Source organism: Prionailurus viverrinus, chromosome B2 (assembly GCF_022837055.1).
Source record: "Prionailurus viverrinus isolate Anna chromosome B2, UM_Priviv_1.0, whole genome shotgun sequence".
In the NCBI taxonomy this organism is placed as follows: Eukaryota; Metazoa; Chordata; class Mammalia; order Carnivora; family Felidae; genus Prionailurus; species Prionailurus viverrinus.
The window spans coordinates 87628846-87641136 of NC_062565.1; the positions used below are offsets into that span (position 1 = coordinate 87628846).

The 12291-nt window shown below is 37.1% G+C and overlaps 1 protein-coding gene across 15 annotated transcripts in view; it reads left to right on the forward strand.

Annotated features, from left to right (window-relative positions):
- The window catches only part of KLHL32 (kelch like family member 32), a 247118-nt gene that overhangs the window by 181477 nt on the left and 53350 nt on the right, over positions 1-12291 (forward strand). For 9 of the 15 annotated variants that reach the window (XM_047859200.1, XM_047859204.1, XM_047859196.1 and 6 more), the window contains one exon: positions 6647-7373. The exons of 2 other annotated variants lie outside the window; for them this stretch is intronic. In XM_047859200.1, coding sequence (XP_047715156.1) covers positions 6647-7373 — 727 coding nt within the window. Of the gene's footprint in view, positions 1-6646; positions 7374-12291 lie in introns of those variants that run through there. 4 more of the 15 variants (XM_047859207.1, XM_047859210.1, XM_047859206.1 and 1 more) reach the window with 4 other exon arrangements.

The window sequence follows — 12291 nt, forward strand, 5'->3', positions numbered from 1 at the left end:
ACTGAGAAAACTAATAGGAAAGGATTGCCTTTTCTATATATTTTTGAGCCAGGTTTAGTTAACAAGAAATGACCTAGAATTAAAATACATATTCCGTAAAAGTAAAACAATAATTCAAGACTCAAAGGATATTAAAGCCTTTTACCTTAAATATTTGTTCTTTAATTACACACTCTTTAAAGCATTGAAAGAATTTTTAAAAGCATTAAATATATGCTTTTTATGTTGAAGTAATCCGTAAATGAGACTTATTGAAAAATACTGTCCACCTATCTTCAAGCAAAACATTCTTAAAAAATACTTTATTTTTTAAATTTAACTCTAAATATGGAAGTTATCTTTGTCTTAATTACATTCTATCTCAAAATAATTACTGATGGTTGGTACGCTTAGGTGGCTCAGTCAGTTAAGTGTCTGACTCTCAGTGTCAGCTCAGGTCGTGATCTCATTGTTTCGTGGGTTCGAGCCCTGCATTGGGCTCTGTGCTGACAGTGCAGAGCCTGCTTGATAGTCTCTTTCCCTCTCTCTCTACCCCTCTTCTGCTCACACTGTCACTGTCTCAAAATAAATAAATAAAATAAAACTTTTAAAAAATTTATCAAAAAAATGATTACTGATGGAAAAATAATAATCGGGGCACCTGGGTGGCTCAGTCAGTTGAGCATCTGACTTCAGCTCAGGTTATGATCTCATGGTTCGGGAGTTCAAGTCCCACATTGGGCTCGCTGCTGTCAGTGCAGGTCCTGCTTCAGATCCTCTGCCCCCATCTCTCTGCCCCTCTCCTGCTTGTGCTCTCTCAAAAATAAATAAAAAACACTAAAAAAAAGAAAAAGAATGATGATATGATACAATAGAAAAATAGTTGTATAATTTAAAAACTGGGTTTGTTTTTCTTTTAGTTTTTTTCAGCTTTATTTATTTTTGTAGTTTAAAATTTTTATGTAAATTCCAGTTAGTTAACATACAGTGTAATATTAGTTTCAGGTGTAGAATTTAATGATTCATCACTGACTTACAACACCCAGTGCTCATCGCAACACGTGCCCTCCTTAATGCCCATCACCCAATTCACCCATCTCCCCAACCCACCTCCCCTCCAGCAACCCTCAGTTTGTTGTCTATAGTTAAGAGTCTAAAAAACTGGGGTTTCAGTTCCAGCTTTTCTAATTAGTTGCACGACTTGAGGTAAGAGAGATAACTTGTCTAGATTTGATTTCTGTTTGTAAAATTGAGAAGCTTGAACCAAATACCAAATGGATTCTAAAGTGTTTTCTTACCCTAATATTTTATTTATTTGAGGGCTTAAAAGACTATGATGTTCATTGCATTGCCAAGAACCTCAAATAGAGGTGGTTGGCACCAATCATGTGAAGGAGTAAAACAAGGGTCTTATATATGTAAGTTTAGTACACTACATGCTGTTGTGTGACATTTTTAGAGTTTATAAGGACTTTAGAGGAAAGCCATGAAGATGAGATAGTAGGAAACCAAAACTTGTGATAGGTAGATAATTATATAGAGGAATTGATATTATTTGTTCAAGAAGAATATGAGAAATAGCAGAAGAACAGTTGTAAATAATTTTCCCTTCTTAAAAAATATTTTTTAATGTTTATTTACTTTAGAGAAAGAGAAAGAGACAGAGTGTGAGCAGGCAAGGAGCAGAGAGAGGGAGACACAGAATCTGAAGCGGGCTCCAGGCTCTGAGCTGTCAGTGCAGAGCCTGATGTGGGGCTCGAACCCCATGAACCATGCCTGACCTGAGCCGAAGTTGGATGCTCAACTGACTGAGCCTGTCAGGTGCCCTGTAAATAATTTTCCCTTTAACAAATACGTATAGCCTACTGTGTGCAGGCATTGTTCTTATCAAGGATCTGAGGATGAGATGTGTTGAAGCTGGAATAAGCTGTAGCAAATGCCCCTTGTAGGAAGAAACAATTCTCCATCAGGGTAAGATGAGCTAGACTGGGTCAGGCAAAATGCTTGGGAGATCTCCTGTAGTCTTTTTTTTTTTTTAAATGTTTGCTTATTTTTGAGAGAAAGTCAGAGTAACAGCGGGGGAGGGGCAAAGAGAGAGGGAAACAGAATCTGAAGCAGTCTCCAGGCTCAGAGCCTGACGTGGGGCTCGAACTCACAAACGGTGAGATCATGACCTGAGCCAAAGTCGGACGCCTAACAGACTGAGCCACCCAGGTGCCCCTCCTGTAGTCTTTAGAGATGATACTGTCTTGTGTTTCACATGGTTTAGGAAACATCTTGCATAATGGTACTCTTTGTGTGCCTTCCCAGACGGAATCTTTAATTTTTTTTCCACTCTTGCTGGCTTTGTCTCCAAAAAAAGTGGGAGATAAAGACTTCTGCTAATTGCTCCATTTTTCTCCTAATTAAAATATGCTACAGTTTAGAGTGATGGGGATATCAGTATGCTAGAGTAAGTAAAATAGAATAGGATTTCAGCCTGCCCTGATTTATGCTTTCTCAGTGTAGGGTGATTAAAAACCACCAGTTCCCTTATGTTTTCAAGCATAAGCACCAGAATATACTACAAAGCTAACTGTGGTCTTTAGGTTCTGTGATGCTCTGGTGATGAATCAGCCTTCAAATGGGTAATGGAGGCCCCTTAAATGGGCCCCAGGATTTCCTCAACCATCTTACCTTTAATTCAGCATGACTCTGTGAAGAAGTCATGGTGTAGAAGTGATTTTGAGGTAGTTCATTGTTCTGAAATTTCTTTGCCATTTTTTTCATTATTTGGATAAATAAGAGTTATATATGCTCTCAGTGGTTTTTCTCTTTTACATTTTTACGAAAGTAAAAACAGAGTACAATTACTCTTTTTTTAAAGTGTTCATTTAAATTCCAGTTAGTTAACATACAGGGTAATGTTAGTTTCAGGCGTAGAATGTAGTGATTCACCACTTCCATGCATCTAGAACCCATCACGACAAGTGGCGCTCCTCAGTCCCCATCCTCTAGTCCCCCTCCTCACCTCCCCTCTGGTAACCATCAGTTTGTTCTGATAGTTAAGAGTCTGTTTCTTGGTTTGCCTCTCTCTCTCTTTGCTTTTCCCTATGCTCTTTTGTTTCTGAAATTCCACATATGAGTGAAATCATACGGTATTTGTCTCTGTTTTATTTTGCTTAGTACAATATACTCTAGCTCCATCCTTGTTGCACCCTTTAACATTTATTTGTTACTGTGAAAGCAGAACTGCAGGCTGTTTACGTGACTCACTATACACTGTCAGAATCAGCCTTTGATTTATAGACCTTCTAGAACCGAGGTCTCAAAATATGCTGTCTTACCCATAGTAAGATCTTAGCCATATCTTACCATATAGGAAATGTATTGTTTTACCTTTAATACTAAACTATAAGTGTCCTATATTTTTACTAAAACATCCAACTTAGACTTCATTTGATATAAGCCTTCTCAATTTTGAAACAAAAGACTCAATTTACTCTGAAAAGGCACTGATTTACTCTTTCATGAATGGGAATCTGTCTGGAATCTTCTGACTCAGTGTGGTCTATGGACCAGCAGCTTATGCATCACCTTTAGATGGTTAGAATATGCAAACTCCCTATTCTCCTCTCTCCAGTTATTGAATCAGAAGCTGCATCTTGACCAGAAACCCCAGTTAATTTGTGTGCATGCTAAGTTTGGAAATCACTGGATTTAAATCTATAAACCACACTAATTCTAGCTGAGATTGCTTTGAGGTTGGTGTCAGAACAGTTAATTGTAAATTCATCTACCTTCGATTTGGAGAAAAGATAAACCCAATAACTATGAATGATTTGCGTAATCTGAAAATATTTAAAATGATAAAATTGCACAAGTTATATGAAGTCTGTGAGAAATTAGAAATATTGGCAAGAAATAAGATAAAAATTATGCCAGAAAATACGAACCAAATGTTTGTGCACAAGGCATTCTATAATGCATAGTATTGAGAAATTGAACATGAAAAACCTCGTGATACATGTGATATAGGCCTAATAGACAGAAATCCAGAAATTAATCAGTGATAGATCACAGTGGTCACTGTTCCACTGCCAGTTTGATTTGTTAGAGATTTTCTTAAACACAGAACCTAGCTGTGGCTTGTGTACTTTTCATGCAGTAAGTGACACCGAGTGCTGGAAAAATAAAAATAAACTCGAGAGTGTTAAGAGATGGATTAGAAGATTGATTATGACATAGGAAGAAAAGATTTATGAGGAAAGAGAAAAATAATTAAATGGGCAGCACTGTGCTCTAAAAAGAGGCTATGGAGAGATGGATATTTATCTAATGTTTCACTCATGCCGTTTCCTATAGTATCCATATGAAATTTGCAGAAATATTAGGACTGTAAGGACGCTGAGAAATATGTTACAGAGCAAAGCAGTATCAGCTGGAACTACTCAATTAAATTAGGAGCAATATCAAAGATTACATCTCAGAAAATTTTTCCTGGTTCATGACAAATGACCTTGAATGGATGACTTTATCCCTGAGAACTTTTGAAAGCTCTGTGGCCAAAGAATGGAAGATCATTTATTAAGTTGTTGAATTATCTTCCCAGGGAAATGGCGGAATGCCATTCCTTGAAATTTCTAAATGTAGGGTGGAAAAAAATCAGGATGTTGCCTATGGGAACTCTTCTCTACTTCTGGCGCAGACCTGGTGATTGCTGAGTGATGTTTTTCTTCTACAGTATCTTTGATTATTGTTCATGATTACCATACACAGATACATTTTTTTTTCTTCAAGTTGGTATCTTATTTAAGTTAAAAAAAAAAGCCAGCTTCTAGAAAAACAGCTAGGGAATGTCAGTCATCTGCCCTTCTTGCTGTCTGCCTTCTTGGCAGAGATAGGCTACCTAGCATTCTTTTTTCATTTCTCTTTACTACGTAGTTCATCAAGAGATGCAATTTAGTATATATTAGATGTGAATTCATTTCCTATATTCTCTTCATTCAGAAAGCTAAAAAGAAAAGCCCCAAATATGCCTTGCCTTTTGGAGCCATTTGTCAAAATGAATACAGAAACTATGTATGAAACTCTCAAATGAAATCATGTAGTTCTTCAGAGAGTTTCATGATCCTTTTCACCAGGTGAAAACCCAGCTCATGTTTGCCTAGGAGTAATGGTCCAAGAGCACTACATTTCCTTCACCTCCCTCTGTAGATTTTTTTTCCCAGTGATACATATCAGCTGAAAAGCAGAGCCAGAACCCCAGTTTCACTGGTCACAATTACTTAATATTCTAATTTATTACTTTACTTTTTCATGCTAATTCCTTCACATCCACATTTATATTATCTAGGAGATCTAGCTTAATATAGGTGCTAAGGATAATTTATATCAAATGTGTTGCCTGGAGATATTAGATATATTTCATGTTGGTATGTAGGAAAATTTGCCAAACTTAAATATTAAGTCACATTAATTAAACTACATAACGTGTTCTGTAACATGAATTGGTTTTTTTGTTGATGGTATTTTCTAAATTATTGTATAATTTTATTGTTTATGACTTTGTACACCTTCTTTAGTTTGAAGAAATTCTATATATCTGTAGCCCAGAATTCTTACTCTTTTCCTTCTTGAAAGAGATCTAGACCTAAACAAAAAGGTTAAGATTACATTTCACTGTTGTGTCCATAATACAAAGATAACATTCTCCTTGGGGCGCCTGGGTGGCGCAGTCGGTTAAGCGTCCGACTTCAGCCAGGTCACGATCTCGCAGTCCGTGAGTTCGAGCCCCGCGTCGGGCTCTGGGCTGATGGCATCAGCCCAGAGCCCGGAGCCTGTTTCCGATTCTGTGTCTCCCTCTCTCTCTGCCCCTCCCCCGTTCATCTCTGTCTCTCTCTGTCCCAAAAATAAATAAAAAATGTTGAAAAAAAATTAAAAAAAAAAAGATAACATTCTCCATATCCTGTTTTGTGAAAACGGCTCTAACAAATTGCCAGTATCTTGTATGTGCAAACAACAAATATTTCCAAGATGAAAACTAATTGGGAAATAAAAATAAAATTGATGGGTTACAGTCTTCCTTTTTCTTCTCTTGTTTCCTGACTGATTAGACCTACCAAAGGGGACAGGGGGGAAAGTGCTCTTTGTTTCTAAATCCTTTTACTAGTGTCATATTGATTTTCTCCCAAGTATACCTTGTGGTCTCAGATGATCACATATTTTCATTTGTACTCAAATTGATACAGCATCTTGACTCATGGGTTGACATACACTGCTTGTACTGTGGTGACACTGCTCACCATAGACATTCCTGGGGTGGGGTATACCATGACTCTTCTGCATGAAACGAGAACAGGCTGTTTCACAACAGTGTTCTCATTCTTTGAAAAGTGATTATTGTTCCTCCCAATTGCCACCTTAAGTCTCCTCTAGTGTTGCTAAACATTGCTCTTGGCCTCTACAAGAATGCTTGAGCTCTTTTGTGTCTCTGCTGATGCAGAAAAAATATTCCTCAGCTGAGTATCAAAATATTCTACTGTTACACTATTTGTAAGAAAAAAAATGTATCTTATGATACATTTATGAAGTGTCTGAAAGAATACAAGGTGACCTGCCTGCACACCACTGCTTTGGTTCTCTTTCTTACCTTTGTATTCTCTCATCCCCCTTCCCTCTGTTTCAGCTAGCTGTGAGGTGGTTGGAACACAACTGCCATTACCAGTACATGGATGAGCTCCTGCAATATATACGCTTTGGCCTGATGGATGTGGATACTCTCCATACAGTTGCCCTGTCCCACCCCCTCGTCCAGGCAAGTGAAACTGCAACAGCTCTTGTCAATGAGGCCCTGGAGTACCACCAGAGCATCTATGCACAGCCCGTTTGGCAAACTCGCAGGACCAAACCGCGATTCCAGTCAGACACTCTATATATCATTGGTGGGAAAAAGCGTGAGGTCTGTAAAGTCAAGGAACTTCGGTACTTCAATCCTGTTGACCAGGAGAATGCTCTCATAGCTGCCATTGCCAACTGGAGTGAGCTGGCTCCCATGCCCGTGGGAAGGAGCCACCACTGTGTAGCAGTCATGGGGGACTTTCTGTTTGTGGCAGGAGGAGAAGTTGAGCATGCTAGTGGCCGGACATGTGCTGTGAGGACTGCCTGTCGCTATGACCCCCGCAGTAATTCCTGGGCGGAGATAGCACCCATGAAAAACTGCCGGGAGCATTTTGTGCTGGGTGCCATGGATGAATACCTCTATGCAGTTGGGGGTAGAAATGAACTGCGCCAGGTTCTGCCTACAGTTGAGCGATATTGCCCCAAGAAGAACAAATGGACTTTTGTGCAGTCCTTTGACCGATCCCTTTCATGTCATGCTGGATATGTGGCTGATGGTCTTCTTTGGATATCAGGTAGAATGTGCCTCATATGTTGGATTTATCAAAAAACACTTTTTCATTGTGGCATAAATTTAAAAGTTGAGTGTTGGTAGTTGTGGCCATGTTTAATTGAACCACTGAACCAAGGATGCCATTTTACCTAATTAACATTTATTACTGGAAACCTACTCTTTAGAGAGGAATGTAATTGGAAATAATTGAGCTTTCTGTGACTTTCTCAATGAGTAAAAATTCAAGGTGGAAATTAATGGCCCATCACATCCTTTTCTTACCAAACCTTCTATTGTTTAGATTGTCAGTTTTTGATACTCATGGATTGGTTTACACACCTTGTGGCTTGTCTAGATTCTTTGCCATTTTTTTTAACCACTCTGGGCTGCTTGACTAGGAGATGTTCCATCGAAGACAGGGCAGGCAAAGTAAAAGTCCAGTGAATCCATTTTGATGGGTATAGCAATAGGTATATCTCCAGGTAGGAGCCATGTACATGGAGGGAAGAGATTTAAGTTATTGGCTAAGATATGTTTTTGTATTATCTGTGGATTATAGTTGTGCATACCATCCTAAATTCTTCATTCTTGTTTAATCTTCCATTCTTACTGATTATTTGGGTGTACTTATTATTTTAATTTACATTGTCTACACTTTTTTTAAGCCTTTTGATTATGAAAAAAGGAGACTAGTATAGTGAATCCCATGTACCCATGGCCCAATTTCAGTAGTAGTCCACTCACTGCCAGTCTTGTTTCATCCACAGCAGATATTCCAGCAAACCCCTACTGGCTACCTTTTCACTGGTACAGAGGGAGTCTATGAGGCGTAAGTTATTAACATCACATTATCAACCTGTGTTTCCAATCCAATTCTTGAAAAGATCTAAACTCTTCTCCTTTGAAAGCGTTGCCCACTGGGGAGGAAAGTCCCATCACCTCTCAGAGGACACTCATTTTGTAACGCAGATGGAACTTGTTGAATTCCCATGTCCAGGACAAAGAGAAATAGGAATATAAGATAACTTAAATACTAAGAGTAACTTTGAGATGTTTGTATTTAGAAGACACAACCACTTTTTTTTAAATCTGTATGTCTTAATCTTTTTCATGTATTTTACCCCCCTCCCCACTGGCAACCACCAGTTTGTTCTCTGTATTTATGATTCTGTGTTTGGTGTTTTTGTTTGTTCATTTGTTTTGTTTTATAGGGCTCACACATAAATGAAATTGTGTGGTGTTTGTCTTTTTCAGACCTACTTTACTCAGCGTAATACCCTTTAGGTCCATCTATGTTGTCACAAATGGCATGTGCTGATTCTTTTTTATGGCTGAGTAATATTCCATTTAGATTATTATAATAATTATATCTATATATATACACACATATATATTATATCACATCTTTATCCATTCATATATCATTGGACACTTGGGCCGCTTCCATAATTTGGCTATTGAAAATAATGCTGCAGTAAACATAGGGATGCATATATCTTTTCCATAGTGTTTTCATTTTGGTGGGGTGGGGTGGGGGGTAAATACCCAGTAGTGGAATTACTGGATCATGTTGTAGTTCTATTTCACATTTTTTTGAAGAACCTCCATACTGTGTTCCATAGTGTTTTCACCAGTTTACATTCTCACCAATAATGCATGAAGGTTCCCTTTTCTCCACCTCTTTGACAACACTTGTTATTTCTTGTCTTTTTGATACTAGCCATTCTGGCTGGTGTGAGTTGATATCTTAATGTGGTTTTGATTTCCATTTCCTTGATTATTAGTAATGTTGAGCATCTTTTCATGTGTCTGTTGGCCATGTATGTGTCTTCCTTGGAAAAATGTCTTTTCAGGTTCTCTACCCTTTTTTAATTGGATTATTTATTTTCTTGGGGTTGAGTTGTGTAAGTTCTTTATATATTTCAGATATTAACCCCTTATAAGATATATGTTTTGCAGGTATCTTCTTTGATTCAGTAGGTTTTTTGTTTTTTTGATGGTTTCGTTAAATGTGCAAAAGCTTTTTATTTTGATACAGTCCCAAGAGTTTACTTTTGTTTCTCTTGCCTGAGGAGTCATATCTAGAAAAATACTGCTAAGACTGATGTCCAAGACATTACTGTCTGTTTTCTTTTATGAGTTTTATGGTTTCAGGTCTGACATTTAGGTCTTTAATGCTTTTTGAGTTTTTGTGTGTGGTGTAAGAAAGTGGTCCAGTTTCATTCTTTCACATGTAGCTGTCCAGTTTTCCCAACATTGTTTATTGAAGAGACTGTCTTTTCCCCCATTGTATGTTCTTGCCTCCTTTGTCACAGATTAATTGACCTTGTGAGTATGGGTTTATTTCTGGGTTCTCTATTCTGCTCCAATGATCTATATGTATACTTTTGTGCCAGTACTGGACTATTTTGATTACTCTAGTTTTGTAGTATGGTTTGAAATCTGAGATTGTGATACCCGCCCTCCCTCCCCCAATCTTGTTCTTCATTGTTAGGATTGCTTTTGCTACCCAGGGCATTTTGTAGTTCCATACAAATGTTAGGATTGTTTGTCCTAATTCTGCAAAAATATGCTGTTGGTATTTTGATAGAGGTTGCATTAAATCTGTAGAGTGCTTTGGGTAGTATGGATATTTTCACAATATTTGCTTTTCCAATCTATGAGCATGGAGTATCTTTCCATTTGTTTGTGTCATCTTCAGTTTCCTGCATCAGTGTGTTATAGTTTTCAGAGTACAGGTCTTTTACCTCCTTGGTTAAATTTGTTCCTAGGGATTTTATTATTTTTGGCACAATTGTAAATGGGATTGTTCTCTTAATTTCTCTTTTTGCTATTTATTAGTGTATAGAAATTCACCAGATTTCCATATATTGATTCTGAATTCTGCAATTTTACTGAATTCATTTATCAGTTCTAGCAGTTTTTGTAGTGGAGCCTTCAGGGTTTTCTACAAATAGTATGATGTCATCTGCAAACAGTGAAAATTTTACTTCTTCCTTACAAATTTGGATGCCTTTCATTTTTCTTCTGGTCTGGTTGCTGCAGCTAGAACTTCCAGTACTATGGTGAATAAAATTAGTGAGAGTGGAAATCCTTGTCTTTTTCCTAATCTTAGAGGAAAAGCTCTCAGTATTCTCCCTTTAAGTATGATATTAGCTGTGGGTTTGTCATATATGGCCTTTATTATGTTAAGGTATGTTCGATCTAATACTACTTTGTTGAGACTTTTTTTTTTATCATGAATGTGTTGTACTTTGTTAAATGGTTTTTCTGCATCTATTTAAATGATCATATGGTTTTTATTCTTTCTCTTATTGCTGTGATGTATCACATTGATTGATTTGCAAATGTTGAACCATTCTTGCATCCCAGGAATAAATCCCACTTGATTGTGATGAATGATTGTTTTATTAGTGTATTGTTGAATTTGGTTTGCTAATTTTGTTGAGGATTTTTTCATTTATGTTTCATCGAGATTTTGGCTTGTACTTCTCTTTTTTTGTGTGGTGTTTTTATTTGGTTCTGGTATCAGGGTAATGGTGGCCTCATAGAATGAATTTGAAGCTTTCTTCCTCTTCTATTTTTTGGAATAGTTTGAAAAGAATAGGTATTAACTCTTCTTTCAATGTTTGGTAGAATTCACCTGTGAAGCTGTCTGGTCCTGGAATTTTTTGTTTTTTGGGAGTTTTTTTTTTTTTTTTTTACTGATACAGTTTTATTACTGGTAATGCATCCGTTCAAATGTTCTATTTCTTACTGATTCAGTTTTGGGAAGTTATATGATTATAGGAATTTATCCAGTTCTATTAGGTTGTCCAATTTGCTGGTACATAATTTTTCACCATATTCTCTTATAATCTTTCATATTTCTGTGGTGTTGGTTGTTATTTCTCCTCTTTCATTTCTGGATTTGTTTATTTGAGTCCTTTCTCTCTCTCTCTTTTTGTTGTTGTTGTTGTTGTTGTTGTTGTTGTTGTTTATGAGTCTGCCTAAAGGTTTGATCATTACAAAGAACCAGCTCCTAGTTTTGTTGATCTGTCCTATTTTTTTTTCTTTTTAGTTTCTATTTCATTTATGTCTGCTCTAATCTCTTGTTATTTCCTTCCTTTACTGTTTTTGAGTTTTGTTTGTTCAACTTTTTATAGCTTCTTTAGGTATAAGGTTAGGTTGTTTATTTGAGATTTTCCTTGCTTCTTGAGGTAGGCCTGTAGTACTATAAACATCTTTCTTAGAACAGCTTTTGCTGGGGGTGTCTGGGTGGCTCAGTTGGTTAAGCGGCCGACTTCGGCTCAAGTCATGATTTCGCACTCCGTGAGTTCGAGCCCCGTGTCGGGCTCTGTGCTGACAGCTCAGAGCCTGGAGCCTGTTTCAGATTCTGTGTCTCCCTCTCTCTCACCCTCCCCCGTTCATGCTCTGTCTCTCTGTCTCAAAAACAAATAAAGGTTAAAAAAAATTTTTTAAAAAAGAACAGCTTTTGCTGTATCCCAAAGATTTTGGACCATTGGGTTTTTTCATTTGTCTCTAAATATTACTTGATTTCATCTTTGATGTCTTAGTTTACCCATTCATTGTTTAATATCATCTTTTTCCATATTCTTTTCTTGTGATTGATTTCTAGTTTCATAGTATTGGGATTGGAAAAGATGCATGGTATGATGTTGATCTTTTTGAATTTGTTGAGACTTGGTTTGTGGCCTAACATGTGATCTATTCTAGATAATGTTCCATGTGTACTTGAAAAGAACATGAATTCTGCTGTTATGATGAATTGTTGTGAATGTATCCATTAGATCCATCTGGTCCAATGTGTCATTCAAAGCCACTGTTTCCATGTTGATTTTCTGTTTGGATGATCTATCCATTGATGTAAGTGTGGGACTTACTTACTATGTTGCATTGCTACAAAGTCCTCTAATATTTTGTATTACTATTGATTACTT